At 44.1% G+C, this 18,406-nt stretch overlaps 4 protein-coding genes across 4 annotated transcripts; 3 read left to right on the forward strand and 1 right to left on the reverse strand.

Moving 5' to 3' along the window:
* Positions 1-1,160: 1,160 nt before the first annotated feature.
* Positions 1,161-6,521, reverse strand: SS1G_06334 (hypothetical protein; the record flags this gene model as incomplete). The annotated part of the gene is made up of 3 exons (XM_001592045.1): positions 1,161-2,713; positions 2,766-3,632; positions 3,860-6,521. The coding sequence occupies 3 exons, from the start codon at positions 6,519-6,521 to the stop codon at positions 1,161-1,163; spliced, it is 5,082 nt and encodes a 1,693-aa protein (XP_001592095.1).
* A 2,431-nt stretch (positions 6,522-8,952) lies between these two features.
* Positions 8,953-13,562, forward strand: SS1G_06335 (hypothetical protein; the record flags this gene model as incomplete). Its single annotated transcript, XM_001592046.1, has 4 exons — positions 8,953-9,107; positions 9,161-9,865; positions 9,913-11,655; positions 11,873-13,562. 4 exons carry the CDS (start codon positions 8,953-8,955, stop codon positions 13,560-13,562), a joined length of 4,293 nt encoding a protein of 1,430 aa, XP_001592096.1.
* A 1,130-nt stretch (positions 13,563-14,692) lies between these two features.
* SS1G_06336 (hypothetical protein) lies at positions 14,693-17,191 on the forward strand (the record flags this gene model as incomplete). The annotated part of the gene is made up of 4 exons (XM_001592047.1): positions 14,693-15,756; positions 16,259-16,311; positions 16,859-16,935; positions 17,174-17,191. The coding sequence occupies 4 exons, from the start codon at positions 14,693-14,695 to the stop codon at positions 17,189-17,191; spliced, it is 1,212 nt and encodes a 403-aa protein (XP_001592097.1).
* Positions 17,192-17,846: 655 nt separating this feature from the next.
* Positions 17,847-18,358, forward strand: SS1G_06337 (predicted protein; the record flags this gene model as incomplete). The annotated part of the gene is made up of 2 exons (XM_001592048.1): positions 17,847-18,124; positions 18,205-18,358. 2 exons carry the CDS (start codon positions 17,847-17,849, stop codon positions 18,356-18,358), a joined length of 432 nt encoding a protein of 143 aa, XP_001592098.1.
* Between the last annotated feature and the right edge of the window lie 48 nt (positions 18,359-18,406).

Genomic DNA, 18,406 nt, shown 5'->3' on the forward strand with positions numbered 1-18,406 from the left:
CCAGAAATATACTTGCTTGACCAAAAAGAGCTAGTAGCAATACCTTCGAAGAGGCTAAAAGGGAGGAAATGGCTCTCATTTTTATACTGCCGAATGGAGTGATATGTTGAAGGAAAGACCGGAGGACGTGAAGTAGAGATCCTTGGGAATATTATCAGCAAATGATAAGATCCTCAATGACGAAACAGCCCAAAAACTTTTCATGAGCAAGAGGAATTGACGCGCCTATTTATAATTCTGATGTATCAACGATTCAACATATATGCATGGAGCAAGATACCCATGACAGCCAAATTCGGGCAATTCATCCGACTGGAAGATCTATGCTGCGCGTGGATTATAATCTGATCAATAACCAGGTACAATAACCGGAAGTGGTACTTTCAATCATTGATGAGTGTTTCCAGAGATATTGAATAATAGCGGTCAGCCGTTTAATTATTCAAAGGTCTTAATTCCCGTAACCGGTATGGATCTAACCTGGTTAGCAATTTTTAAAACTGGAAAGCTGGGTAGAGTATATAATTGGAGGGATATACAAAGTGGATAAAATTCTGTCATCTGGGAGTCTAAGCCTAGCGCAGCTAAACCTGTCTACGTAGTAAGTGAGTCAAGACGGTAGTTTGTGCTCGTTTGTTCGGTCCTGAGCCCGCTGTCCACATTTTGTTGCTGTTCGGGTACACGTGGGAAATAAAAAATCGCAATTGGCATCGTGTTTATCTTACCGTTTATGAGAACCAAGGATGGGGTAGTGAGCGGGGTGGTATCCACATGCTTTGACTACTTCCGCAGGGAATTCCCCGATAACAACAAAGTAAGGTCACCAAATGAACCAAAAGCATGTGTGGGTGGGAGCATCTATACAGGCAAAATTATGGATAATTCGGGTGACAAAAAGGAGGATTGACCCAAGTCGCGCCAAACACACTTGAAAAAGTTCATAAAAATCTTTAAACATACATATTCCTACGCTCCGAGGTATCCTCCGTAACTCCATGTCCCCGCTTAAATATTTACACATTTTAGAATACATGCCATGTCGATCTCCTGCTCCCAGGCGTCATCAAAGACCGAAGGGAGTCCGAATTAATTCCTATTCGTCCCACAATCATGATCATCTGTGCTAACGTAAAGCTTCAACTAGCCCAGGTACCCGCGTTTCATGTATCAATCCTCCTTACGCCCATACCCCCCAAGCCAGTGGCAGTTCCAACTACCTTTCTATTATCCCCAAAATTGTGTAACCTCTCCCCTATTAAATAAACCTCGTCCTTAATCTTCTGTTTCCACCCTCTCACCATCTCCGCCATTTTCCAGATGGCCCAAATCGTGCCTAGCATGGCCAGAACCATAGGATAAGCGTATCTATGCACATGTATTAACTCTAATTCAGTACCATCTCTCCAGAACGTTCTAGTTGCGAATTGAGCGAGGATATAGGGAACACCAAGAGCTATGGAGAGCACAAGGGTGGCTGGGAAGATGAAAGATCTCGTAGCCAGCCTTGCATCCGGATTCCAGTAACCATTTCTAGTAACAGCACGTAGTGCTTCAGCTGGTCGACTGCCCTCATGCCATAGAATGATTCTCGTGGTCAACTTAACATATAAGAGGCCCAGTGTCCAGCTTTGTACAAAGTGGACCACGTGCCTCTCGTCCGGCGAGAAGTAAGTATGCATGGGGATGATAAAATAAAATTCCACGAGGAAAGCAAATAGAGTAGGAAGGACAAGGATGAAAGCTGTGTAAGTCCATACGATTCGGGCTAGACGAACAGTAACTTTTACTAGGCGGGTGAATATTATGCTTGGCGTGTCTCCATTGATATAAAGCGAATTGCGAAGCGTTGCCAAACCGGTTCGGAGATGTAAGAGAGCATATAGTGCGCTCCCTAGTATGTATATTCCAATGGAGAAAGCATACACGTCGTTCTTACGAACATCCGCTGGGATAACTTTTGCGAATATATATCTTCCAAATACCAACGGCACGATGGTGATGCAAACTCCAGTTGCTGCAGCGAAGAGCCAGATGGAAAGAATGAATGTTGAAATTCTCAGGCGGAACCATGGTGGTACGTAAACCAACTTATAATTCTCTGGATTCCGTCCATGAACACCATCAAAGCTGTCCTTAACGTCATCCAAGCGGTTGTTGTTACGGTCTACCTCGAGGAATGTCCTTGTACCTTTTGGTAGCTTGACTTGATCTGATGCGGGTGCTCTTACATATCGTCCATCGTGTATGAGTTGAATGTTATCGTCGCTAGCATTTTCCGAGGATTGGGACATTGGGCCTAGGAAATACTCCCTCCACGAGCGGCGGACAATTTGACCCTCCTCATCTGGCTGTCTTTCATCAAACATGAACCAGGTCAACCTCAACCACCGAGCACAACGACGGAACCACCAGCTATACATCGAATGTAAAGCATCAGAAGGTTTCAAGAACCTGACTGCCAAAGGCATTAAGAAGTTGTAAAAGAGAAGATCAACCGGAAACTCTAGCACCGGCTCATTTGAGGACCAGTGGATCGGAAGAACGCCCTTGAATGCAAATGCGAGTCCCCAAACTACCCCACCTAAACAAACAACGACTAAAGCCCCGTAAACTAAAGCGCTAAACAAAATCTTTCGTAGTTGGGTTGTCACGTTTCGTTCCAACACATCACGAACAGGATGAAACGTCGGATCATCAGGGTCACGAATGAAATCTGCTGACGTTAGCAATGGCTCTTTTGGCATGAATATTTGTCAATATCTTACGTAAAACTCCCTTCCGCATTATCTTCCTACACATGGATACAAACAAGGCAAAATGAAACATATAACACGTTCCAACAAACCAATGTACAAATATTGAGGTAAGAGGTGACCGACTAGTGAAATTGAGACGAGACATGATACTAGCCCCTTCGAATAGTGGCAATAGAGCTGCATCAAGTAGAAGGCCACAATACAAGGGGAAGACAAGCATTTCGATGCTGATGATGAAAATCACCTTCATGACTCCACCTGCCTGGTTGAGCATATCAATCACCCCATTTTCCACATCTCTTACATTACCCTGCTCTGTTGAGAATGGTGTACCTCTCCTGACGTAAAGGCCACCCAATACAGTAAGGGTCGTGAAACCTGCCAGCGTAGCCAACGTCCGATCCAGCCCACCCCACACACTTAATGCTGGATCCAATGGTGCTAATCGTTTGGGGACTTCTAGACTAATAACCCAAGAATCGGGCCGTGCTAAGAATGCGGGTATTCCAAAGACAAAGGATACAACGGCTTCGACCAGAGAAGTTACCAGGTTTTCGATATGTGAGACGGTCACTTGATAACTTCCTGATAACAAAAACATAAATCCGTTCCCGATAGTCGCAAGTGCACCCAAGAAGTTAGATTTGATCACCATCAGAGCTTCATGTGACGCAGCTGAAAACGTGAATATCTCAGAATCCGCAATGTGGATGATACTATCAACGGTGCCATTCACAACTCGTTCGAAAGCAGCTTGAGCTAGTCTAAGCGCATCCTGTCCTCCCTGTAAGCTGGAGAGAGCAAGTAGACGTAGTGGTATTTGAGCGATAGCAATGAAGCAGTACGACAAGAGCCCCAAGACCACTAATGCAGTGTCTTGAACAAAGCCGCGGCCTCAAAGATGAATCGAAGAGGGAGCTTAAATGCTGGTCCAGGGTTTGCCAAAAGATGATTGAATTCCGGCCCATGTGTATGATCCAAACAACCATCCCTATTGTGATGCCTAGAAGAAAAGCAAACTGAAAATGGCCTATTGTGATGCCTAGAAGAAAAGAACAAAAAAGGGCCCCCTGAACAACGACCGAACAAGGGACCCCGCATACCGACGAGTTCCATTATACCATCAAAATCCTCACCATCTTCTATATCTCCTTCAGGATCGACGGCTTCTACAATGGCAGCTTCGTGTGCTCCGTTGATCTCTTCATTTTCAGCCCCCCTGCGGTCAAAGTCATCGCGACGGGCTTGTGCCACTGGTACAAATGGGGCCTCAGCTGCAATATCTTCAATTACATGTTCATCATTCGCACCCATATCATCTTCTCGTAAAGCAACCCCAGGTCTACCCCAGAGCCAATTTGCAATGTTCCCAACGATACCTTCCGGTTCCGCTGGTCGATGTGGAATAATGGCTTCTCGCTGAGGTGGTGGTAGAGGGGTGTCCGGAGCAAAAGGATTTTCTTCCGTTTCATCAAAATTATCTTCGTCGTCATCTGAGATGGGGTTGTTTTCGAAAACTTCTTCCCAATTCTCAGCGGTTCGACTTACACCATCTTGGCCAACTATCTCCAATGGACCATCATAATCCAGATTGTAGGTCTGATCATCCCGGGTTTGAGGAGGTGATTGCGCATTGCTCGGACCAACATCTGATTCTGAGATCGCCCCTTCGTGCAAACCCAAACCATCTACCGCCTTTCGGGACATGGAAATCATGTCACTTTCGTTAGGGCCTTTACTCTGAAACAGGTGAAGATTGTGATCAGAAAAGTCTTCATCGGGAAGATCGGAGAATGCCCAATTATTCCGGCCTAATGGTGACTTGTCGCGGCAATGAGGAACATCTGAGATAGCCCTGGGCCTATTCTGAGATAGTGGAAGCGGATACGGCTCTCGATTGGGGAATGCAGGAGTCCGCCCACCCGAAATCATCGGATACTTGGCCTCATTTTCATCTGCAATATTCGAGTGAGAATTCTCTTCCCTCCGCCAATGCCCCGATGTCACATTCAATTCGTTGTTATTCTCGTCATCTGCTGAGATCCAGACGGAGCTCCGGCTGGATTCTCCATTTGACGTCGAATTATTGTGTTTTTTCTGAGGATACTGGGGCGCTTCCTCCAAAATACCCGAGCTGACACTGCCCTTGTCCACCTCAACCACCTTTCCTGACTTAGCTACATTGCTCATATTGGCAGTTCGGTGTGGATCTGATACCAGTGGGACCCTACTACTACTGGCTGATTTGGCTGTATCGATATGGTTAGCCACTTGAGAATCTCCACCTTGCAACCGTAGATTCATGGCATCGACCCAATACTGCATTCGGTCTCCTAACCCTTCCTGGTCTATTATTTCCAACACCTCTTTAGGGTCTCCTCCCGCTCGGCGCCATATGGCTGAGAATTGATCGGTGAGCTGAACTTCTGGGTCAGAAGGATCTAGCTGCCTATTGAAGGTCAAAGGTGGAATTCTTAGTTCACCAGTTTCAACTCCTGAAACAGGTTCAATATCGAAGTTAGCTAAAGGTAGAGGGCCATTAAGGTTGCGTATCTCTGCTGGTACAGCCGGTTGAACACCAGGCTCACCATTGTTATTCCGGCCTCTTCGAGCATGAGCGATCGCTCTATCACGAACTTGGTCAAGACGCTCCCTTTGTATTCGGATGCGCTCCTCCATTTGTTCTTGGAGGTCATGGACATCAACAGGTAAATCTTCACGAGGACCTGCACCACCGGCAGCCATGTCCGCATTAAACGCTGCGCCCATATTGATTACAGGTTGCTGTTGAACTACCCATTCACGGATCAAAAAGACAAGAATAAAAGTAACCACGATCACTATAGTTATGATATAACCCTCGGTCATGTCGACAATGGCTTGATTCAACCAGGGGGACCTAGTCATATTTGCTAAGAAAGAGACGTTACTTAGGAGCGAATCACCCTGAGCCCCAGATAGGGACGCCGTTGAGAACATGCCTGTGCCGTTGATTGAGGCGTCCAAAGGGACTGCACTGGTCATTCCCAAGCCGTAATAAAGAGACTTGAAGAAACCAGCTGTGAGAGGGTCCGAGCCACTGATATTGAGTGTTTGAGAAATGGGCATGATGATAGCCATCAGCTTTTCCATGACTCCTCCGATTCCAGCGGGCGAAGTATGACTAGTATTGAGAGGCGTTACAGGTGTCACCCCCTCATCCCAAGCAGAATTCGCAACATCGCGAGCAATTTCCAAAGCCCTTGAAGCCGTTTCATTCCGCTTGAGATTGATTGCCGAGCTCCGGGCTGGTGTCCCTCCATCGCTGAACCAGAATAAAAATCGCCATACTTGTCGAATGAAGAATGGGAGGGCTACAAGCCAAACAAAAATCACCAGAAAAAATCTTAAATATGTAGCCATGTTCTTGATGATGTAGAAGGTAAAATGTTTTAGGAAAACGCGAGTAGGTAATGACTGCGGCATATTGGGCGAGTAGAGCTTGGTGAATCGAAAAGGTGTCTTGCAAAGTTCACAGTGTTTCTTCTGCGAATGCGATAGCCATTCCATCAAACAATCCTGATGAACGAACTTGATACTCCCACTACATTTGCAAGGGTAGAACAGAGGTTCTCTCTCCGTCGCCTCGGCCCTACATATTCTGCAAGTGTCTGGATCACCATTATCATCCTTCCCATTTGTAGTATTGGTCGCATATTGAGGATCATTCATGACGTCTGGCATAGGATCGTCGTCGGGTGTGGGGAGAATCCCTAATGTAGACATGGTGGAAGGGACGTGGGAAGGTCGGAACGATGAGAAAGAGAAAGGGTTTTATCGCAAGGCGGAAAACGATATCAAGTTCAGTGGGCAAAAAGTGTCGAGTGCAATCAATGCCTTAAATTGATGATGTTCGTCGTAGCATGGGAGATTCGGATATCTCTAGACAGTGTGGCGTCGTGCCGATGTGCAGTGGTCGGTGGTAAATTGATGGGGAGAGCGACGATTGTCGGAGTTAATGCACAGAGTTGTCGAAGGAGTGAGGGAGTGGCAGCACCAGAAAGGAGATATGAAAGAGGAAGGAATAAAAGTAAATGGAATTACAAAAGATACTTTTATGAATATGGTAGAAAAAGGTAGTCAAGCAATGATATAATATATGATTACAAAATTTATGATGGATTGAGTAGGTGGTTAATAGATAGATGGTTCTGAGGATTATTATTATTATTAATCGAGTCAATGGCAAATTCCATTGATCCTTTGTTGTGAAACGCTAAGAGAAAGTAGTACAGCCCTAGATTGTCCTTGATAGGGACCAACCCTCTGTAAAATAAACATTGACCGCCCTCATCAACATTTCAATCAACCTTTCAATATTTCAACAATATATCATTTCTGATATTCTACTTGATAAACAATAATTTCCGGTCTTACACCTACCTGAAACAGATAGTGCTTCAAGATTATTACTGTGAAGATACCTATGTGAAAGATCTTTTTGGCTATGACTTGGATGGTTATTCATTAGGGCTAATCACCTTGAAGTGAGATTAGATTGTAACAACATAAAACATTCACCGATCATAATCATAATCATACATACTACTTCGTACTCGAATTATTACTAGTCCATGGATTGACGCTCCGCTGGCCCTCCGGGGGCCACTGCCATGGAGGCAGACTATCTGGAAATATCATATCTACACTCTCGAGCACAACAAGCTACCTACCTAATACCCTGGGGGTGATGGAGGAGAAATGGTCACGTGCGTACTATCTCAACTATCAGATAATCAATGGACCCGCAGAGATCCGGAAATCCTTCATGCGGGGTGATTCCTGGTAAAAAAAAAAGTATGGATTAGACGTTGAGTTCTGTATTATTTTGTACTCCAGATTCACCCATTTTTCTCTACTTCAATTTTGACCTCTGGAACAGCTGGTGCTTTGGTTCTTCCCCCGCTTCAGAGTAACCAGGAAAGTGCCTCTGACACAAAGGCAGGAATGAATGTATATATGAAGCATGAGGCGGGGGTGTTAGGATCACATGAAACAACAGAATTACTTCGGGATGTAATCTCATGAAAAGACGCATCACAATCCGTTGTAGAAGATTTGAGGGGAGGACAGCTTTTGTATGGTAGTTTGTACTCTATAACTTGAAGAAAAGTCGATAATAATTGTAAGAAGCGAGTCATCCAATGTTTGATGGTGTTGTAATAATAATTGAATCCATATCCATAACCTTATATGCCTGCTGCTTTTCATCTAGCAGTATACTTAGCTACCTATTGTATGTAACCTTACTACCTACTTTGCAGTCAATTCTGATCACCACCATTCGTCTCATCCAACACTTCTTGGTGAATGATAAAGCTAATATCATTAACTACTACCTAGTATGTATGTCTAGTACTACTAAGTAGAAATATTGGTCTTCACCCTTCATCTGAAGGTTACGACCAGATAGACAGCCGCACCTACGGTATGACCCTGTGTATGACGACAGAATAGTTCATTGTTCCAGCTAATCACAATCTCTCGCTTTCGGGCACTAAACATTAGTATGGCCTAGGCTTCAAAGCTTCACTGGAAACAAGAGATGTGCTATGCTGGGTACTCCTAGGTACTGTAACCTGGGAAGTAAGATCTTCTGTAAGAACAACAAGAATAGAGGGCGAGACTTGTAGACAGCAAAACATAAACCACATTTTTCAACTTATATTTACCTAGTAATTAATTACCTAGGTATTTCACAGACAGATAACTGACAATTGATAAAAATATAACTAACCCACTCCTTTATCATACCTTTTTCCTTTCCTTCTTTTTCTCCGCTCTTTTTTTCTTTCACCAACTTCTGACATCCCTCGTCATCAATCATCTGCGATAGCCGTACCGTACGTACTGTAACCTCCCATTATCACAAGGTCTTGGCACACATCAGAACTTGGAAAATCATCATCCCATAACTTTTTTTTCCAGCCAGATCAAGGTCCATTCAATCACCACCACCATTTCAAACCTTGCCTACCTACTTATTGTTAACCTTATATGCTGACTTACTTTTCGGCAAGCTCTCCCTCCCACTTTACTGCTTTGTAACATTGTTACATTTTCACCACCCCAATAAAATCCCTTCACCCAATCATAATTTCTTTACATTGGGAGAAACAAGAAGAAATTTCTTCAAATCTACATGCTGTAGGAGAACATGGCGGCAGGTAGCAATGGAAAAGTGGTGGATTCTAAAGCGAATGGGATAAAGGGCGGCACTGCTATTCCCGCATTGCCACCAGCAAAGAGCAAGAATGATGAGAAAAAGAAGAGCATCATTTTTACCATCTTCAGTCTGGGTACTATTACCCGGTATGCTATAAACTCATGCTCTATCTCGTTGTCAATGACTAATGATCCTTTAGAATCCTCACTTGGTACTCGATAATCACAGTATTACTACGATGTCCTGAGACCCTCGACCTCGTCACAGATACCACCCCTCAAATCTGCAAGCCATACTTTCAATTACGATCAACCGTTGTACCTCATCTCGAACCATATTACGACTCATATGCCGCACCATATGTGAATGTCGCCAAGCCCTACTATCAGTCCCTCGACAAGAGAGTCATTGCACCGGCGACTGCCTTGGCTATGAAATACGGTGCTCCCAGAGTGGCACAAGCACAAGCATATGGTCAAGCAAAATGGGAGAAAACATTACAGCCCGAGGTATTGAAATACCAAGCGATCGCGAAGGCTAGATACGATCGAACATTGGCTCCTCATTGGAACAAGGTTACGGAGGCGAGTGGTCCATATCTCAATTTGGCCAAGATGAATGCCTTACAAACATACCAGGAACTTGTTGTTCCAACGTTCAATCTTGTACAACCATATGCCGTTCAGAGTTATGGATACGCGAATGATTTTGTCGTAGGCACCGGGATTCCTTATACAAAGTCGGCCTTGACCTCGACTGGGGTATTTTTGGATAGAAAGGTTTGGCCCAAATTGAGGATTTTATACGGCGAAAATGTGGAGCCACAGTTGGTACGGATTGGAGAGAGATTAGGTAGATATAGGGATGGCAAGAAATTACAGGCTGTGGTAGACAGTGTTGTTTCGTGAGTTCGTTGGATGTATTTATTAGATCTTAGCTTACGGAAATTAGATCGTCTTCTGCTTTCTCTGCCTCTTCCACACTCTCATCGCTTTCTTCTTCAGTTTCATCTGCGCACGCTACAGGTACATCCTTGAGCTCCATTTCCTCTTCAGCTTCTACTTCCTCTACCAAAACACCTGAAAATAAGCCCTTGAGTGAAGACGAGATTAGAGAAAATGCTCGAAACGTTGTTGCAAAAGATCTTAAAACCTGGCAAGAAAAATTCTCCAAAGCTGCAGATGAGGGCTCCGACGAAATTGATGAGAGAGTGACCGAGATTACTGAAAGGCTGGTTCAAAATCAAGCCAATAAGGTAGGATCTGCACTTCTCATCGAATTGGAAGAAGCCATCAATGCAAACCTCAAGTCCCTTAAATCCAGCATAATTTCAATCATACAATCTGAAAAGACTGGGGAAGAAGCCGAGGATTCCCTCAACACTGCCGTCCGAAAAGCAGGAGTTGCAATTAAGGAGAAGGCTCAGGCCGTCAGAACTTGGCGGCAAAGCTTCGACATGGAGACCAGTTCTCTCATTGCCAAATCAGTCAAAGATACATTTGATATAATCGACCACATAAGAGATTTGGGTTTACAAGAAATTGGAATGCGATGGGCCTGGACCGATGGAATCACTCATAAAGATTGGACTAAATATCATGCTTTGAAGAGTAAATTCGAAGAGTGGCGACTTGATGTTGAAAAGGTCGTCACCGAACACCCGGGTCTCGCGAAAGCTCGAGCAGCCTCAGAAGATGTGGAGAGCAAAGCCATGGGGTTGGCCGAAAACGCAGCCATTGAACTTTCCCGTATCAAAGAAATTGGAAAATGGAAGGTATCAAGCGGCGACTCCAGTGATGATTTTAGCACTAAATACATTCCACCCGCTGCATCCGTCGCAAGTCAAAAAGTTATCGAGAAAATTAACGACGCGAGCGAGGCCATTGCCGACACTACAGAAGAGACTCTAGAATCCGTCTCATCATTGGCTGATGAGGCGGCTTCATCGATCTCTTCAGGTGTCATCGGGACCCCTCAAGGAAACGTAGAGAGTGTTGCATCTGTGGCCAAGGACTCAGTGAGCAATGTTGTTGACCAAATTTCAAGCACTGTCATTGGTACCTCACAGGGAAGTATCGAAAGTGTCAGCTCGGTTCTTGGCGAAAGTATCGAAAGTCTTTCAATGAAAGTATCTTCGTCTGTAGTTGGTAAGCAACCAGGAGTGGTAAGCCAAGCGTCAAGCAGCGTCCTATCGGCAGGTTCTGCAGTTTCCAACAGTGTATCTCTTAGCGATGCGATCTCCGATCAAGCATCAACTGTGTCACAATCTCTAGAGTCCGCATCATCGTCTATTGCAAGCTCATTATCGAAGAGTGCAACTGATGTTACCAGCTCCCTGACCTCAGCTGCTTCAGCCGCCTCAAGCACGGCGTCCAAGAAAGTTTGGGGCGGAGCCATGGCTGCTCATGTCGAAGCAAGGGAGATCATCTTTGACGATGTGATTGATGATTCCGACGAGGAAACTTACAGTGAGAAGATACAAAGTATGGCAAGCGTCGCCGGAGACCGATTTAGTGACATGACAAGAGCAGTCAGCGAAGCCTTACTGAAACCTAGCAGCACAAAAAAGCTTGGTGCTGAACAATATTCTAGTGCTTTGGCTGCCGCGAGTTCAGTACTCTATGGAACAGAACAAGGTATTGGTGAAAGTGTTGCTAGTGTTGCTACAAGTCGTTATTCTGACGCCGTTTCTGCGTAAGTTAAGCAATATCATTGTTGCCAATAGTCCGGACTTGAACATGAGAACGAGTTGACTTTTGATTCCCGAGTTCATTTGAAACATCGTACTTGTTCAAAATATTTGATTGTTCTCAAGCCATAAACCCTCGCACCTAGTCTCCTTGTCCGGACTATTGGACATCCTGAGCAATTTTTAGTCTTGTTATTTAGAAATCTACTGACGTTGGATTAGTGCCAGCTCTGTGATCTATGGTACACCCGCGCCAATCCTTGATTCTGCTACAAGCTCGGCTAAGGCAGTGTATCATGACGCATTATCAAGGGCATCTGAGCACTACTCACAAGCAAAATCTGTTGTCTCTGCTCAAGCTTCAGGATCTCCAAAGCCCGTTCACCAGGAAATGTTTAGTTCTGTCGAATCCGCTTATTCTGATTCCGTCAATGCTGCTAGTTCTAGGCTTCAACTTGCACTTTCTGGAGCATCAACCGCCATTTATGGAGCCCCGACAGATGCCATGGAATCGATTCGATCCGTAGCTGCATCCAGATTATCTGAAGGCCTAAAAGCTGCTTCTTCTCAGTACGATGCTGCCAAGAGTCACCTTGGCCCTGCACCTACCCCAGCGGCTCAACAGTTACTTACCCAAGCTCAAAATCAGTACTATGCTGGCGTCGGTTTGGCTCATGTTCGATACTCCGAGTTCCTTGAGGCAGCATCTTCAGCTGTTATGCCAGCTCAAACACCATTCCATGCAAGTGTTTATAATAGAGCCAGTGCCAGCATTTTAGGGACTTCAACTCCAGCATACGAAGCTGCTCTATCCCAAGCCTCACAAGATTATTCGAGTGCTGTCGCAAAAGCTCAAGCCGGATTTGACAAAGTCCTTAGTCAAGTCGCCAACGTTGCTAGTGATGCTATTCCCTCTGCAAAATTTACGGATCTTGCATCCTCGCGTTTTGCCGAGGCTTCATCTAAAGCTTCTTCATCTTATGCAAGCCTTTCCTCCGAGATAGCTGAAAAGATGAAAGGGGTTACTTCTAGTAGCGAAACACCACTTCCCGAATCTATCGCTTCTGTCGCCAGCAAAAACTGGGAAGCTCTTATCACGAAAGCTAGTCAGCAAGTCTATGGCTCCCCCACACCATACTTCGTGACTGGCAATTTTCTTTCGAATGTTCAACAATATGCTGCTCAAGCTACTAACGGTGCGGCCTCTCAATACTCGGCTGTGCAGTCGCTTGTTAATGAGCTGGTTTCTGGAAAGGAACCAGATTTCACCGAAAGCGTTTATAGTCGCCTGAGCTCCGCTTATTACACTGGTGCAAGCGATGCAGTATCTTCCGCCTCATCTTACGCGAGTCAGGCTTACGCATCAGCTAGCTCGGTTGCCAACTCAATTTTCACTCCTCCCCCTGTAATCGAGGAGATTCTTGATGTCGCTTCCCATCATCTTGATGAGGCTGTCCAAGCTGCCAATGTCCAGTTCTATGGCACTCAACTAGGATATTCGGATCAAGCTCGGCTTTCGATTTCGAACGCCGCTGCTTCGGCTCAAAAGGCCATTTCCGAAGCAATCTACGGAACACCTACTGGAATTTACGAATCGGCAACCAAGGTTATTGCAGAGAACTACGAATCGGCCACTTCCGCGGCTGCAAATTCTTACTCGGCTGCACAAGCAAAGGTCTCGGAAGCTATCTATGGCCACGAACAGGGGGCTGTGGAGAGTGCGCAATCAAGACTAAATTCCGCAGTGGAGTCAGCACGGGCCAGATTAAATGAGTTTGCATCAAGCGTGGGAGAGGGCGGAAACGAAGCACTTAGTAAAGCAAGTGAGGGAGTTGAACAGATGGCTAGTAGTGTGGGAAGCGTCGTTGGAGAGGCTACTGAGGCTGTGATTGGAAAAAAGGATGAATTGTGATAAAATGGATCGCGATCAAAAGGATTGTGATGATGGAGATGATCTAATGAGTAATGAAGCGGGTTTGGCTGGTCGAGGAGGGTGGGGTCGTTTGATACCAAAAAATGGTGTATAGGAAAGGTCTCGTTTTCGTTCTCTTATGATGGGCCAAATATGTACTACATTTCCTTCGGTTTTGCTGTGATATTGTTTACTAGCGGATAGTTTTGGGCGGGGCTGACTGATATGATACGAGATAAATGTTATATTGTTTTATCCAAGGTCTTTATAAAGATTTTTGATTCTTGATGATTTTTGACCACTTGAAATGTTTGTAACAACTCAACCCATTAGGTATCTTTCGGAAGTCTAAATCTGAGAGTCGTGGATTCATATTTCATTCGTCGATCAGGCTCAGCCTCATTCAATTGTACCCACAATTTTAGTTTTGACACTACGAGCTGCTAACGACTCTAAAATTACCCGAAGGGGTAACCCCAGCGCAAATGACGTGATGTGATTTTAGTGGTGATGGGATACAATTTAAGTTTAGAGGCATTAGCTTGTAATAAGATCTAGTTACCTTTCAGTTGTGTAATCTGGACTAGCAGACTATATTGGAGTTTTCAATATGTACCTGAAAATAGTTCAGAGTTTGAGATGAATTCAATGTTTTATATGATCCGAATATTCCAAATGAACTAAATATTCCAACTAATACTCTGAATTTTTGCGATAATTGAATTATTTTAAATTAATGGTAAAATTTAAAGCTTTTGATTATGCTGAATAATTCAAGAGTCCTTCTATCGTTGGATCGATTGCAATCCGGGATATTAGACGCACTGGTCATCTTACAGAATAGGTAATCTTTTCGTAGTTCGAGTCTTAGTCGAACATCAACGGTAATAAGTAGGCAATTCAACCAAAATGGTATGGTTTCGTAAATATACCAGTATACAATTAGGGGCTCGTTGATACTGGCTTGATGACTACTCGGTGAATCTGTTTAGCGCATTGTGTATTTGATATATATAAGAGGGCTTTCTTCGCTTTGGAGTTCATAGCAATCTCTATCACACTCTCACACATTGTCTCCTCACATAAAACTTTTATATCCAAGCCATTCAAGTTATATAGAAAACTATAAGATGCACTCGGAATTCGTTCTTTTGTCTATGCTAGTTGCTGCGAGCCTCTCCGCTGCACTTCCAACAACTGTCAACGTCTCTAATCCATTCAATGGCCCAATACCCAGCGAAACGGACTACTATAGTTCATATCGTGGTAAATCTGCACCATTTCCAGCAAATTACACAGCACCTATCTTACCAACAGCGAGTGGTCCACCCGGACCTGACGACCTTCTCTTTCAAAACCTTCTCGGAGCAGAATGGGCAGTATTTTCCTTCTACCAGCAAGCTGTCGAAGCTCTAAATTTTACATCATTTACATCCATTGGATTTCCGAATACAACCTACGATCGCATTCAAGAGATCCGCGATAACGAAGCTGGTCATCTTCGGATATTCCAGGATTCGATATCTAACACATCGATTAAACCTGGTCCCTGCAGTTACGATTTTGGCTGGAGCACCGCAGCCGAATTCTTAGAAATGCAAATTCTGATTGAAGTATCAAGTATGGCATTCGCAGCCGGACTAGTGCAGCAAGCAAAGATGAACGAAACGAAAGGCGCATTGATGGGGATTGGAGAGACCGAGACTCGTCACACCACGTGGGCTTTGATTTCAGTTTGGGGAGTTGATCCTTTCGCTGGTCCAATAGATACGAGTTTTCCATATGCGAATCAAATCCTAGACTCGACGAATCGGTTTATTATCGATGGTTCATGTCCAAGTGCGAACCCTGAATACCCGTCTCCTAGTCAGCACTTACCACAGTTACATGCGCCGGGACAAATAACTCCTGGAGGGAAGTTAACATTTGTTTACGAAGCAGGTAGTAATGGGAGTCAAGTGCCAAGTTTTGAGGAGGGAAAAATTTATTATGCTGTTTTCTTTCACGGGTTGGAGATTATTTCGGTCCCGTACGATGTCGCTACGAATAGCACAATTTTCCCTGCCAATCTTGAACTGAAGGGTATAATCTTGGCAGTTATTTCTGATGAGGTGGACGCGCCCACTGAGGAGTCTGTTGTTGCTGGCCCTGCGTTCATCTTGGAGCAACCGGCGATACTTGCTGCTAGTGGTCTGTAAATCTTCACAGGAGATATCCAAGTACTGGAATATGAGAATCTGGTTGGGAATTGCCAGAAGCCTAATTCGTTGAATGTAGTTTTTAACGGTGTATATGGTGATGTTTTAAAAATAGAGTGAATCTCTGGGGAATTATTTAGCTTCATAATGCAATCTGGTTAAAAGTCTTACTCAAAGTGATCCGTTTCTTGATCTCACATATAGTCCACACAATTGTGTTCAACAATGCAGAGTTTCCTTTTCCGAAAAAAACCATCCGGCCCTGGCCCTTGCGTGAGGTTGTAAATCCATCAATCAGAGAAAAGAAAGTTGTGAGTTTCTTTGGGATAATAAATTATCTATATATGATTCGAGACAGAGGTTAGCTTTTGAACTCTCGAATTCAAAGATAAAAAATGATTGAAGGTTGCTATTGTCCATCGCAAATCTTAAACAGGAGAGTCATGGAGTACCTTTTATATTCTGCTCTGCTCTAAAATCAATATTGACCTAGAATAGCTCCCTTGCTATTCCTAACTGGCTCATCATGCCATTCTTCATCCACAACCTTGGTACAAATGACAAACTGCTTAATGGGATGGAAACGATGTACACAACAACAAAGTTCAAAAGAATAAGATTAATGAGCAGAACTATTCCAGCGCTAGCGAGCTTATCATCATTGTTCTAAACTTTCCGACAAAACCACGCTGGGTAGCAGGTTAGGATGGAATTATGACTGCTAGGCCATTTAACCTGGCTCTGCTAGCTTGATTGACAACATTCCCAGGCCCTGGAACAATATAGTTTCTCTTGTATGTATTCGGCTTTTGGAACATCTGTGTCGTCTGTAACTATTCGTCTTTTTCCTTGGGTCTCGCCAGCTATTGGGCAGAACTCATTGTTAGCCAAAAAATACAAGCGAATAGTTGATCTAGCCAAGCGTTCTAGCAGGAAGCTAGACTTACACCGGTCTCCCAGCATAATCAAATGTTAGGCCCTCAATACCACTAGATGTTTCCCTCCTTCCTAACTGAAAATGATTTCCGTTTCTGTGCCTTTCATCCTCGCTCTCTCTTTTTCTCCTTCTCCTAATTTTCATACCTTGCGAACTCATAGTAATGGCCTTCCGAGGTCCAAGGTACTCCCAATTCCCAGGAACAGGAGGGGGTGCAAGCATCTCCGCCTCTAGACGGGTAAGGCAATTACGCATCGTGAATAAACAACTAGCAGAGGGGTAATTTTTGCATGCAGTGGATACCAAAGATATCAATAAGTACAGCTCATTGTTGTTCACTGAGATGCCGAGAATGTTTCTACACGAAAGCAAAGATGACGAGATCTCGGGACACGACACTTACCGCGAGACATTAAAAAGCACGAATCACTGGCTCGATGTACGACATAACGTCGTAAGCATATCTTAATCTTTAGGTCTGCGCTAGCAGCTAAATTTAAGAAGCGGGACAGGAGAAGCGAAAGAAACAAACCCGGCAGATAAATTTTTACGTATCACGCTCCAAAACTGCGAAAGTCTTCATAGCCACATCCATTTCAAGACTCTAAAACAAGGCCTAAAGACAATATAATTATTCGAACACTGCTCTAGATGAGTTCTTATGAGCCAAGAGATTTATCCACACCAGGTTTCAATCCATGAAATGTTATAAATAATTAAACATTTTCTATATATAAAAGTTTTGGTGAGATGTAGGATTCTGCTGCCCTGGAAATACAGGGTTTGTAGGCCTGCATCGGGTCATCGGTCATTCGTCAAAGCTTAACTTTAAATCCTGCCCCTTCATCTCACGAGGCGACTTTCAGCATTTCAAGGCGTCATGAAGGATTATTTCTGCGCCCCAAACATCATCCAAATTTCGGCTTAATCGTGCGAAAGAATCCTATTGCAACGTAGTCGTACCATATCCTTGCTAAAGCTTTCAGCTTCGAGGATATACATAAGATGGATAGCTCTTCTCAGTCAAGAGCTATGGACCCGTTGGACGATTGTTCTAAGACAATTCAATACATATTCATTGCGTGACCGAGGGAATAAACACGTATCAGCTAAAAAGGATTTTGATTGAGAAAGCTACGATATATCGCTATGTCGAACCTAGTATTCCTTCAAGTGCCTAATTCACCTGGCCCAAAACACAACCGAAGCTCCTCAGTCTACAGCCGTAACTCTTGTGACTCAAACTTTTCAGCCTACACCGGAACCACACTTGTTGCAGAAACATGCCCCACCATACTTCGAACTCGAGAATCACGATTGAGCTGTGAAGGCCCATGTGATGGAACAGTATTCTACATTTACGATAAACCATTACCTCCATTGCCTCAGGAAGCTCTTGTGAAGAAACAAAAGCCTTTGCCTCCATTGTAAGTCTACCCAGAAGTACCTAGATATTCATTGTGTGGCATGCTAATTTGAGATCAATTAGGCCCCTAAATCTTTCTAGTTGCAGGTCTCATCAAAACATAAGAAGTCTGATTTCGGAACCTGAGAATCATGTTATATATTACGATGAGAAAGAAGTTTATGTTCATAACCCATTTAGCGATGAGAAAGTGGTGATGGTAGGAATTTTGGATGAAAATGGAAAAGTTTTATGAAAGTTCAGTCGATGCAGCAAGGTAGTTGCGGATGTGGGATCACGATTG

Source organism: Sclerotinia sclerotiorum, genomic scaffold (assembly GCF_000146945.2).
Source record: "Sclerotinia sclerotiorum 1980 UF-70 scaffold_8 genomic scaffold, whole genome shotgun sequence".
Classification (NCBI taxonomy): domain Eukaryota; kingdom Fungi; phylum Ascomycota; class Leotiomycetes; order Helotiales; family Sclerotiniaceae; genus Sclerotinia; species Sclerotinia sclerotiorum.